Source organism: Zingiber officinale, chromosome 6B (genome assembly GCF_018446385.1).
Source record: "Zingiber officinale cultivar Zhangliang chromosome 6B, Zo_v1.1, whole genome shotgun sequence".
Taxonomy (NCBI): domain Eukaryota; kingdom Viridiplantae; phylum Streptophyta; class Magnoliopsida; order Zingiberales; family Zingiberaceae; genus Zingiber; species Zingiber officinale.
Genome location: NC_055996.1, coordinates 134102765 through 134115877, shown reverse-complemented (window position 1 = coordinate 134115877; position 13113 = coordinate 134102765). Strand labels below are relative to the sequence as shown.

The following is a 13113-nucleotide window of genomic DNA, read 5'->3' as shown; positions in this document are numbered from 1 at the left end:
TACTTATGCTTCTAAATGAGTTTAGGAGCATTGCCAACGTTACAAGAACCTATAGGGTCACACACAAAGGGCAATTAGATGGAGAATAGGTTCATATGATGAACCAAGAGGATTAGGTTCATATGATGAACCAAATTGGATCAAGAGTAATCCAAATTAAACTAATTGAGTTGGACTCAATTTGATTCATGTGTCCAATGAGTCTAATTTAGATTATGACTCATTCAATCAATTTAGTTTAATGAATAGAGATTCATTAAATCAAATTGGCTTGAATCAATGGTTATATTTGATCAACCATGGGAGAATTTAAGTTAAGTTTGACTTGACTTGAGAGGGAAGATGAAGGGTCAAGTTTGACTTGACCTTGACTTGACCAAATGTCATGTCATTGTGACTTGGCATAGGGCCGACCAATGATGATGTGCACATCATCAAAGCAACTTCATGGTATGGCACCTCAGAAGGGAAACCAAGAGTCTTGACTCTTGAGATTCCATGGAGGTTACAAACCTCATTGAAGTGGTCGATCACTTTGAGTGATGGAATGAATTGATTTTCATTCAAGGCATCATCTTCTTCCTCCTCTCTTCTTTCTTGCTCTCCCTCTCATCCTTGCCGAGACTCTTTGGGGTGCTAGCACACTCTAAGGTTTCCTCTCCATCTCTTGTTCGTGTGGATACTTCTAGAGGTATGTACACTTGAACACACTTGAGATCCGAAGAACCTTGGACGAGCGGGATTTGCGAAGGGCTTCGCTTCAAAAGTATAACTCACTTTCTTGTAGATCTAGGATAGGAAACATGTACACGGAAAAATTTTATTCTTCGCACAGATCCAGTAGCTAAGAACTTCGGAGTTTCCGCAACGCAAAAAGTGATTTTTACGGTCCGAAAGTTCTAACACTCGCCACAAACGTTTCCCGATTTACTCTAACAACCAGTGAAAAATTTTCATATGACTAGACTGATCACCTTAGATTCAGTATTACCGATTCATCAATTTTTTTTTTATATAATAACTTTTAGACAATATATCAATTGATCATAATTACTACCACAGCATTGAAAATAATCAACAATGTTATAATAGTTACTCCATAGCTTTACGGATTATAACAATTAACGATGGAGGAGATATTTTGGAAAATAAAAAATAAAAAATAAAAAATCCGATGAGGCACCCTTTTGATTTTTTACGTCAGTTTGAGGAATAAATTTGGCCAAGGAAAGATAGAATCACAGGGAGGTGAAAAACACAATTGAACATATTAAAACTGAAAGAATAACTGCACATTTCAATATCGTATGAATTAAGACATTTCCTAGGGTTCCCCAATATTCAAAGGGGTTGGAATGTTAAACATCCATGGCCTCTAAATTTAGAGGTCAAACGAGGAACCGGCAAAAAAAGTTTGAGTAAATTAATAAATAAAAGCCAAAATAAAATTTTCAAAAGAAAAAAGAAACACCCACACAAAATCCGCATCCTCCAAAACAAGTTGTCTCTTCAGTATATACTGGTCGTGCAGCTGGATGCTCCTCCTCTAGCAACAAGGAACAGATTGAGCCTGTTTGTTCCATAGCAAGAATACAGAGCTACCTTTAGAATGCCCAATACTAATTATTATAACCTTAGAATGAATCTAATTCCCAGAGTTTCCAGAGTCGGTCACAAAACAGGAATTTGCCAGATGCATCCCATTTTTGACTGCACCACTATGCAACTGAGTTCTTGGTTTACGAAGTGGTTCTTTCTTTGAGGTGAGATTCAGAACTTCTTCCCTCAATTTTCATGCAGTCCAGATATTTGACTATTATTGAGGGTCCAAGATATGGCAATTCCTGATGAAGTCGTTGGAATAGTTTACATGCAGCGTCCAAAAGGGCTGTAAGTGCTTATATCCAATCTCCAGCCAAGGCTTGCACTGCCCGTTGTAGTGGATCACAGCAGCCTTCTTCACGCTGTCGAGGTCAGTCTTCTCCTGATAGCCCAGACCTAACAAATGCCAGGATGATTCTATAGGATGCACATAACCTCTGAATGCAATTAGAGCTGGTGGTAATGTCCCCAGCTTCCATAGTGTCATATTTGATTTCAGATTCTGCATTGAGATAGAAGAAGAAGAGGAGACGTTAGGAATGCATGCACAAATGAGGGAAGCAACTTCTGCCGATGGATCTTCGAGGACATGAAAATTTAAAAAAAAAAAACAAGTTGCATTTTTCTTATGCATGTGATTCGACAGGAAAACAAGAATTAACTTTCGCCAATATGAATAAGATACAATAAGAAACTGAATGCCTTGACAATAAGAATAAAGGTGCTACACTTAGCATAGGCCCAGATTTCATAGGCAATAATATGGTCACAAGGAAGAATTTGGAACCTCAGTTCCACCTGGGTACATGAAACTGTAATGACATCCGTAGGATTTTATAAAGACTCCACATGCTATTGGCAAAATGCACATAAAGAAAGTTGAAAGTATATGATGAGCATTTGTTTAAAACGACAAAGACTGACACAATAATATAATTAGATCAAGGACATCAATTGTGGATATTCATGAAAAAATTCATATTCTGGTTACAGCTTACGTGACTGCATATCTTATTCCATTATTGAAATGTATGTTTAACTGACATGGTGAAACCGGCATAAGCATTAGCTTACAAGTGATTTATCTGATTATTAGTTCATCAAAAACTGCAACATGCCCAAAGCTATGGTCTGTCCCTAAAACACATGACTAGCTGCAGGTTACTAATGAAATATACATAATGCAATTCGATGAATTTAGAAATAGCAAAAATAAAAGTTATCGAGTATAGAGTCTAGAGAGAAAAATGAAGATAAAACTTAGATTCAAGGTTCATTAGATTCTCTTAGAATTTGGAACCAGCTTCCATTAATTTTGATGGTTCCTCAAAATTGGTTAGAGTTGGATTGGTTATTTCTGCATGGTACAACAAGAATGTTCCCAACAAATGGGTTTTGGTAAATACATCTTATTCCTCCATAAATAACATCTTGCCATGGGTTGGCCCAAGTCATTTGTTTATTTGATTGTCTTTTATTGGTCTACCTCATACTCTAACACCTCCAACTCCAAATTATCAACACACTAATTTTGAGATCCTCTTGATCATTTTCCGATATGTTCATACTACAATATATTTTCTCTCAACTCATCTATCAAAACTTCAAGCTGCTCAATTATATATATAAAAAAATCTCCTGATAAATTCACAAACAAATCCAACATTCTCATCCGTATCACAGTATTCATTTGCATGTGTTTGTCAACAACAACTATGCGACAATGTCTTAGAACTTTTCTCATAGCACAACATGATGGCATGGTCTTCATCCTCTACAAACTACCTAACAGTAATCCTGTAGGTTCTTGTCAGTGGCAAAAGGTGTATAATTGAACTTTCACTTAAACGTGGAGGTTAGCAGATTGTTTGATTGGTTCTGTGAATGATGAATCTAGAATGTTTTTACTGAAAATGACTTAAATGGGAACCAAAGTTCAAAATCCAAGCAAACTCCATTTCTATTATGGAAAATTATAAGTGCATGTGATGCATTTAATCTTGCTTCAGGAACATATTATCAAGAACATTCCCAGAGAATTCAAGATGCATGTAAGAAGTAGCATCGCTGGCAAGCAAACACCATTTGGATTAGGATATTGTAATATTCAACAAGAGTATTCAAAATTTATGATTTTTTTTCATCACACCCAATGTGTCTAAATGCTATGCAATGCATTCGATCTTGCAGCCAATCAATGATTTTACATCTGTAATCAGAGTGATGCATCTATCTAAACCAATCAAAATATACCTGAAAACACCACTCCAATATGCAACAAGAACTAATTTAGTTAACAAGCAAAAAAGAAATGGGAAGCAAATATTTTATAGTTCTTTCTAAAAGGAAAATTTAAGGCACTCATTAGGACAAAGGATTAGAAGATAACAGAGGTTAGACATTACCTCCTTCACCCAGTAATGGTATGTTTCTCGAATATTAGTCTTCCTCCAGGCATTCAAGTCAAAAATATTCATCCCATATGCCCAAGCACATTCATCAGGATCCAATTTATTAGCAATGAGGGGATGCGAGAAGTTGAAATATGTCCTAAACCTTTTACCCATCACCCATGAATCTTCACCTTTGCAAGTTAGGACAGCACCATTTACTTTCCCAGAAAGATCAATTTCCCATAATGGTGACAAGTCACGCTGAACAACAATGTCATCATCTAGAAACACCACCTTGTTGAGATTGGGGAATAACTGTTTCAAAATTTAGAACAATCACATTATTGCCATTATTCAGGAAACATATTACGAATAAAACAAATCTGTACATCAAATATGGGAATGAGATGACAATCACAATCTGACTGGCATGAATGAGAAGCCTTCTGGCCATCCTTCATGCCACAAACATGAACATTAATATGCATACGTGTATATTATTCTTGTGGGATGATACTAAATAATAGTCGATGCATTTCATATATAACAACCACTGGAAGTCATGGTCTTAGGGAAACTTTAAAAAAATCCAGAAGGTAATGTCTGTGTACAGCTCATGAAAAAAGAGACAATCAAATTACAATACATTTTCCACCTTTATTCTCCCAACCTTATTTTAAAGGATGAAAATTTTGAAGAGCAGTAAAGCTTACAATATTAAACCTATAATACGACAATTGAAGTAATATTGAGGTAAGGTGGATGATGCAGCCAATAGCAAAGATACTGTATAAAAGTCGAAGCCATGAAAGTGCTTAGTATGCATGCCTGGACCCAACAACCTGATTCTTTAGTCCACACTACACAACATAGCAAGCATAGACTGAAAAAAAAGTAGAGGTATTAAAATTCAACCTTTTTCGTGTTTGGAACAACAGAATTTCTGTGATTTTTTTTTAACAGGAGCTGGTATCACAAAACAAAATGTTCACACTAACTAAATTACCTCAGGCAGGTATATGCGTAAATGGTTGAGCAGAGAAATATATTTAGGACTCCTAGCCTGCAATTTAGATGCAAAAATCCTCGGAGTATCTGTGACATCAGCTCCCGTGATATGATTCCCATGATAGTGATTTCTGACACCATTGTGATTCTCAATAGCTTCAAGAACAGGCACATTTTCTCTCGTTAACCAGCCAAACTGATGGACACCTTTCACTTCAACAATAGCAGAGGGAAGAGGATTCAATGCAAACCATGAATGCATTCCGGGATAGGTCTTTTTGTCAGTTATGACATGGAAGACTACTCTTTTCGGATTTAGTGAAGATGAAACAACTGAGTTGACCACTACAGAGGCTGCAAGAATATTATCAGTGGCTACGACAAAATGATGGTATGAATTATCTGCAAGCAGCGGTAGCAACTCAGGTGATGGCAACTGTTTACGTGCTTGTGCATTGGATGAATATTCATCAGTAAGTCGTAAAGAGAGACAATGCAAGCCTTTGGGAATAGACGTTGCTGCATAGTGTTTGTGCAGTTGCTCCGCTAGTCGAGATCTTTTCAACTCCCTGTCCATGCTTTCCATCTGCACATAAAATGACAACTGATAAGAATACACCTCCATGAATATTCACTTAACAAATGTTATTTAAAAATGGTTGACAATGGTTTTTTGTAATTAAAAAATTTACAGTAGACTAATTGGTACTGTGAACAGAAGAGTTGTTAGTCTACATAGTTTTCCCCTAAATTTTTATCTTAAAACATGAAATTTCTTCAGTAATGGCTAGTCAGTTATTGATACAAGATAATTCAATTTCAAAGTTTCTAACCTAATCCACCGTTCCTAATCAATTCCCCCAAAGGTCACATAATTGAAGATGACCAGATTCTTTCTAATAAATAGACACACCATAATCTGTTGAAAGAGGAAATGCACCTGGTAGATTTTAACAGAAATGCCTTACACAATAACTTCTAGAAGGACCCAACTAGAAACCATGGTTATAGGATTGTAGGTCTGCTGCTCTTGATGCTCTCACTCATTGATTCTATTATACTAGATGCTAAACTGCGTGATGTGTAGTATTTTTAATTAACTATATTAAAATCAATAAACATTTATAAATTAAAGTTGTGAGAAAAATAATCAAATGATTATTAAAAAAAATGGCATACAAATTAAATTTTATAGTAGAATTCAGAAAGCTAGATTTATAAATTTAAGAATTTTGACAGAATAATTAATTTCAAATTTATGGAATTAACTAATTCTAGGTAGAATAAATCATAAAAATTATATGTTTAATCTAAAAATCATTTTCCTTAGCTGCCTTTATGACAAAAAATGTATCTGAAAATAAATATTATAACTGAAGTAATCCTAAAAAATTGTAATGAGATGGCACCTCAATTATTCATATGCCCCAAGCTACCTTTGTCATACGTATAAATCAACAACAAAGATATATATATATATATATATTCTAGTTTACATGCATGTTTAACTTGATATTCATTTGGAAAATGATAAAAAACTTTCAGCCTAATACAAGAGGTTACATGAATTCAAACCTGAGAAAGCAAATAATGCAGGGATGCTTTCGTTTTACTATAAAGATTATTAACAAATGTCCAATTAATGCAAATGAATATTTGCACGACAAGTAATAGAATTTTCCTTTTTTACAATGAAAAACTGTCTAAGTCCTCCTATCCGTTCATACTTTTTTATTTAGACACTTGCAGTCTAATCAATTGCGCTTTTGATTTACAAAACTGCCATTGAATCCTTCATTTCTTATTATGCATACTAAGACCTTTAAGCTGACCTAGCAAGCTAAGAAACCACCTCAGAATTGTTTTTCCTCGATCTTACTTACAAAAGGAGATGCAGTGGCACTATTTTCAACATTTCTTGTATCATTTCACAACTTGTCTTAAACTGCAAATATATAAGTGAAATCTTTCATCTAGTGTCTCTAGCCCTTCCCAGACAATCTTGAGTGTGAGGATTTGGAAGGAACAGAGATAAGCAAGAATATGTATTGGTTTAAAAGTCTTTAAAACAACTCAATGAAACAAAATTAAGTCCTTGAGGTTGGATGGAACAATATAGGTTGATACCAATTGGCATATCTGGATCTCTCAGGACAAAATATGTCACTAAACCAGGCAACACAGCATACAAATCCCTAGGAGACCAATAGACCCAGTCTCTGACCATCATCGACTGAGATTTTAGTCCAAGATCAGAACAACCCCTAGTTGTGTGGAATTTTTTTTTTAATAAAGTTCAGATGATACAAAGTTATCAATTGTTTTTCATATTTAGTTTTGTTTTTTCATGACTTAGTTTTGTAACTCTGTACTGTAAGCATAGAAATGGAACTGTTTGAACAAAATCAAATGCAAACTAGGTTCCCTTCTGTGCCTGCATTTGTATCAATATGTACAAACCAGATTGCCTGATTACAACCTCTTTTTTATTAGAAGTTTATGAGAAACCACATCTTTTTCAAACACATGCATCAACACTAGGCACTTCTAGCATGAAGATTGCTTATTAATGTATCATATTCATTTTGGTATTTAAAGACCTCTGCTAAAAGAGGAGTTCCTGTTATAGAACTTAAACTAATTTGATCATATCAAAGTTACCGATTTGCTAGTAGTAGTAAAAACACACACAAAAAAAAAAATAAAGAAGAAATGAAGTAAAATAAAAAATTAAGCCATGAATCTGTTTCTTATAACCACTTTCTCTTCTGAATTTAAGGAAACCAAAACAACCCTATTAAGCTTTAAAATTTCTCTTGGTTTTGAATCTTTGATACTTTAAACAACAAAATTGTAAAGACACCATATTTATTTAGGTTTCTACTTCAACCAATTTGTTAATCTTATGATAATGATCTATGAATTTTTCCAAGGCAAATGTTGAGGAATTTTAATACAGACGTGGCTACTACAAAATAATGATAGATGGATTCTAAATGATAGTAGTCTAAATGAAAACAGATTATTCATGATCTACCAAAATGTCACGAACAGTGAATGTCCAATGATCATAAACAATTACTGTTACCAAGTTTTGTTAGTCCCGGCTATTCCATCATAATCATCAAGCAATGCAAGTTTCAACTATTTTGTGTCAGGTACATGGATCATATCCCAACATTGGGATCTATGCATTTTGCAATTCTATACAGCTACTAATATTCAGATCTCTTAAATCATTTGATTACATTAATTTGCTTTGCTTGGTCCTCTCTATTCCTTCAACATCAACTAGAAAAAATTCTACTTGCCCAACTACAGAATCCATTAGTCAACTTTTAACATGTTCATATCATCTTCCCTGACTCTACCATTGATTCAAGTTACATTCTTTGTTCAATTAACACAATAGCAGCTTAGCATTGACATTCTGCTACCTTAACATTTTGCAGAACATTCTTATAATATATAATGGATTATAGAAAAAAAAATTATAAAAAAAACTTTTAGCCGAAGGGACACATGATAATATCATAAAACGTAAAAAGTTTTTATTTTCATTTCCCATCTTGTATATCTCTATCAATATCTTCTTTTTGAATAGTATATTCAAGGTATCTAAATCTCTTATTAAAAATGCATGCCATCCATCTATTTCATTTATTCAGGCAGTTGTACTTCTGCACTTGAAACATTTGGGTTTTTAATTATCTTTCCACAATTCAAGCTTTGAGCTTAAACTCTACTACACCAAGAAGATTTATCTTGAATATAATTGGTAAGTTCAAGATTAGTCTCAATTCTGTGGGAATGGCCAAATATTTGAAACCAAATAAAAAAGAAAGTATGTGAAATTATAATTCAACTACAGAAAAATATCCATGGAACAGACCCAATAACTCAAAAGAGCATCTCCACAAAGTTCAGAGAACCGGAAGCAAACAAGAACTAGATCCTCTCTTTAAAAGAATTGCAATAACATGGTGAATATTTATTTTCTCAAACAAACAAACAAATGCTAAACTACCATAAGGTGCTTTTGGGATGGGCATAAAAATAAGTAAATGGCATACCGTTGCCTTCAAGCTTATAGCAAATGTCTTGGCATCATCCTGGTTATTCTTCATGTCTGAAAGAAACTCACTGAAAGACTCTGGCACTTTTAATCCAGCTGGAATTTCCTCAGAGTTTATTTGGTCAAGTAACTTGTATAGATCTTTAACAAGTTTCTGCATATACATTTAGTTGATTCAGTGTATGATTCCATTTTCACAACAAGAAAATGCTTGTTAATCATGAATTTAAGTAGCAAAGAAGAGAAAAAACTACCTCAGAACCATCACCTCCTCGACCAAGAAACTTTGGACCCAGTCGTCTTCCCAGGCAATCTGAAACAAATAAGTTTGATTCAATTTATTTGCCAATGATGAAGTTCTGCAGTGATTTATACCTTCTGGTAATATACATTACATTTAATAAAGTGAAGATAGTCAGATACTCTAATTTAAATTATTTTGTAAAATATTCACATTTATTCACTCGTAGAACATGCTTGAAGAATACTCCAGAGAAATCTAACATAAAAAGTAGTATTTAAGTTTCATAGCAGCTCATTTGGAAATCCGTAACATAATAACATAAGACAGAATGCACGAGGGTGAAAGTGCCTCTAGAGGTTAAGAATGCAAATATTCCAGAATGAAGAGTCAAGACAATCAATTGAAGCATTTCCATAAGTAATCTCAATTGTCATGGAGCTCTTGCTTATTCAAAGATTTGAAATCATTATTACACAACTGCTTAATAAAGAGCAGGTGGCTGAAGAAATGACAAAGAAAACTTACAAGACAGTACAAATGAAGAAAAAAAATATAGGTAATCCAACAAAATATCACATGCTTTATAAGGAAAATGATAGCCCAAACATCATCCACATCTCACTGCTAACAAGCTATTAGAGAAAGCTTATATAAGTTGCAATCCACGAACAAAAGGAGCCATGCAAATGTCGATGGCAAAGATAACAAGGTAAATACTTGGCATGAAAACTAAAGATCATGATATATATACAGAAATTGATTAGCATTTATAAATTGCTTCAACATGACTATCCTGAGATGATAAGAAAATTGAACAAAATAAATCTAACAATATAAACAGAAGTAAAATATAAAGGTCCTTATTACTATCGATAATCAAATAAAAGAAGAACAGAAATGTGAACAGGCATTTTGAGGAAATTCACAAACAGTCAATGAATTGTGCGGAGAATGTTGACACACAAAAGAACTTATATATGCTACTGCTAAACTGTATTTGACTATAATGGTAGAAAACATACATAAATAGGTTCAAGATTTTTTAGTCCTCGTACATTTCCCTTTCAAAATTAGATAGAGGTCGTCATTGAAAAACAATCAAGAAGATCAAGTTCACAAAAGCTTCAAGATTGTGCACAACGACCGTAAAGTTCGTCCCAAAGAATTGAAATCCTGTGGCATTCTCAACAGTGGAACTACATTTAATCCTAGATCCATAAAAAAGAATTGGGATGGATAATTTTGGTAAACCACCAATTGGAGGAACAGATGCAAGAAATATGTCTATCCAAAACATCAAAGTCAAATTCATAATCTAAATATAACGAATTTGGATGAAATGATACAGAAAATCATCAAACAGAAAATTGAATGACATGTATTGATAACTAAAAATGAAAGGGAAAAAAAGTAAAGATCGAATCTTGCAGTCGGCAATAACATAAGCTGCATCTGGCGACAAATTACAACCATTTCGAGATCCAGAATTTACTTTTCCCGAACCTACCCAAGGAGGAGCACTTGTTGACGCCCTCGAGGGTGACGAGGGCGGTGAGAATGAAGACAAATGGCAAAAGAAATGCGAGGATGAGAATGGTGTGGAAGAGGGTCCGGTAGGAGAAATGACGAGCCGCGACCTTCACCTTCATCAAGTCCAGAAACCCATTGCTGCTCGATATCGTTATGCTTCTCATGCTAGGCGAAAACCTAATCTGCATCGTGGCCACTGCGCCAGCTGCGACTTGCCGCCGGCCCTCACCGCTGCGGCGTCACCGTGGCGGCGCCGGCCAGAACAGATTCCCAGCCCACACCGCCTCCAAGCAAAAGAGCACGCTAACAAATCGCGAGGGCCGCAGGAGAACGAATCAGAGAGGCAGAGATCAGGTACCGGAAGCTGAAAGATCGGATGTGGAAAGGCCCCTACGTGCCAGCATAGAGTCCGCGATCGGAATCGCTAAAGAAGGCTGAGAATTCGTGTTCTTGTTGGCTTTGATCTCTCAAATGTGGCGAAATATTGCGCGATTTGATCATCCGCCCTGTTCAACGAAGAGAGAGAGAGAGAGAGAGAGAGAGATGTCTTTGGTCCTCGAATCAAATGCAAGATTTGTTACTAGTTTGGGGATTAATTTCTGTCATCCGATTATTTATTAAATTTCTTTTTCCCCCTTTGATTGATTCAGTCCCCTTTCTAATTGATTGTCATAAAAATTAAATTGTTATTTATTTTAGATTATTCGAAAAAATTTAGGACGGCTAAAATTCTAAATATTTATCTTCTACAAAATAAAATTTTGTCACGTAGCAATCGAATGAGAATAAAACTAAAAGGGATATAACGTTTAATATTAAAGTGATAAAACTATATTAATCTTAAAATTTAAGTAAGATGAAAATGTGCCTTGCATTCCTTATTCTATATATCACTTTATTTGTCCCTCCGGCTATGAGACAGCGGTAATAGTGCATTGATAATTATAATATATTTATAGAAATTTTTTCTATAAACAAAATTTAGATCTAATGATCCTAGACTTCTCTGCCTATGCTATCAGCATGATTAATCATATATATCTTCCATTTAGATTTAGTTATAATAAACATGTTTATATGTTGTGTTTGTGTTAACGTTAGATAATTTATTAAGGGGGTGTATTCGATTATTTTGAATAACTTTTTGGATTTTAAAGTGTATATGTTTTCAATGTAGACTTTTATAAATTTTATAAAATCTAGTGGTATTCAAATTAAATTTTTATAGAGTTTTAAAAAGTCACGTGATATTAAAATTTGACTTTTTAAAACTCGATGAAAATCTTTGGGTATAAATAAAATAAAAAGTCTTCTCCTCACCCTTTAGTTTTATATAGACCTCAAATCGCCTTAATTTTTTTACAATAGCCATTTCTCTTTCCGCTCCTCAATTTTGATTATTTCTTTGATCTTAAAGGTCCTCTCCTTATTCAACCTCTCGGCAGCCTGCATCAACCTCTCAACATGCATTTCATGCGAAGCTAAGAGTTATCTGAAGGGTTTTGTCGAATGCTTTCGCCATAGTTCGTCGGAACAGAAGTGGAATGGTCGGAACAGGCGTTCCATCACGGGAATGCCTCACGTCTAGGGCTGAAATTTTTTACAAAATTCCCGACCCTTCCCGACTCCCAACCTGTTCTCGTCCCGAACTTTTCCCGACTCGAGTGGTCGGGATTTTCCCGACCCGACTAAAATCGGGAAAAGGATCGAGGACACAAGTTCTACCCGACGGGATTCCTGACCCGACCCGAATATATTAATAATAAATTTTAATTCAACTTTAAAAAAATAATATAGAAAACTAGGCTTAAAAATTAAAATATCTAAAAACTCAAGTACGATTTAAAAAAACACACACACAAAAAGACAAATAGAAAAGTAAGAAAACTAGGGTACTTATGCATCTCAAATTCTTATTCACTCATTCAGCCGTTCACTTCACGCCGCACATGAATCACACCCTTCGCCGTTCGCCGTTTACCGTTCACCATTCACCTTTCGCAGTTTGCCCTCGCCCTTCATCGTTCGCCGACTTATTCCACTGGAACCCTAGCTCACGCCCACCCTTTGTCATTCTCCGACTTATTCCATTGGAACCCTAGCCCACGCCCACACGGCCACACCTCCTTTTGATCTGCTGCTTCCGCCTGTCCATTCGAGAGCTCTCTTATCTCTCTCCCATTTCTCTACGTGTTCGGCTACAGCGTCCCTAACAATAGTCCAAGCCACGCTGCCTCCCTGTTCCCGTATCGGGTCTTCAC

General features: G+C 35.1%; 1 protein-coding gene across 1 annotated transcript; it reads right to left on the bottom strand.

Moving 5' to 3' along the window:
- Positions 1–1268: 1268 nt before the first annotated feature.
- LOC121989637 (probable galacturonosyltransferase 13) lies at positions 1269–11433 on the bottom strand. The gene is made up of 6 exons (XM_042543801.1): positions 10830–11433; positions 9333–9391; positions 9077–9232; positions 5002–5589; positions 4008–4310; positions 1269–2104 (listed from the first exon to the last, which is right to left on the bottom strand). Exons 1-6 carry the CDS (start codon positions 11038–11040, stop codon positions 1817–1819), a joined length of 1605 nt encoding a protein of 534 aa, XP_042399735.1. The 5' UTR covers positions 11041–11433; the 3' UTR covers positions 1269–1816.
- Positions 11434–13113: the final 1680 nt, after the last annotated feature.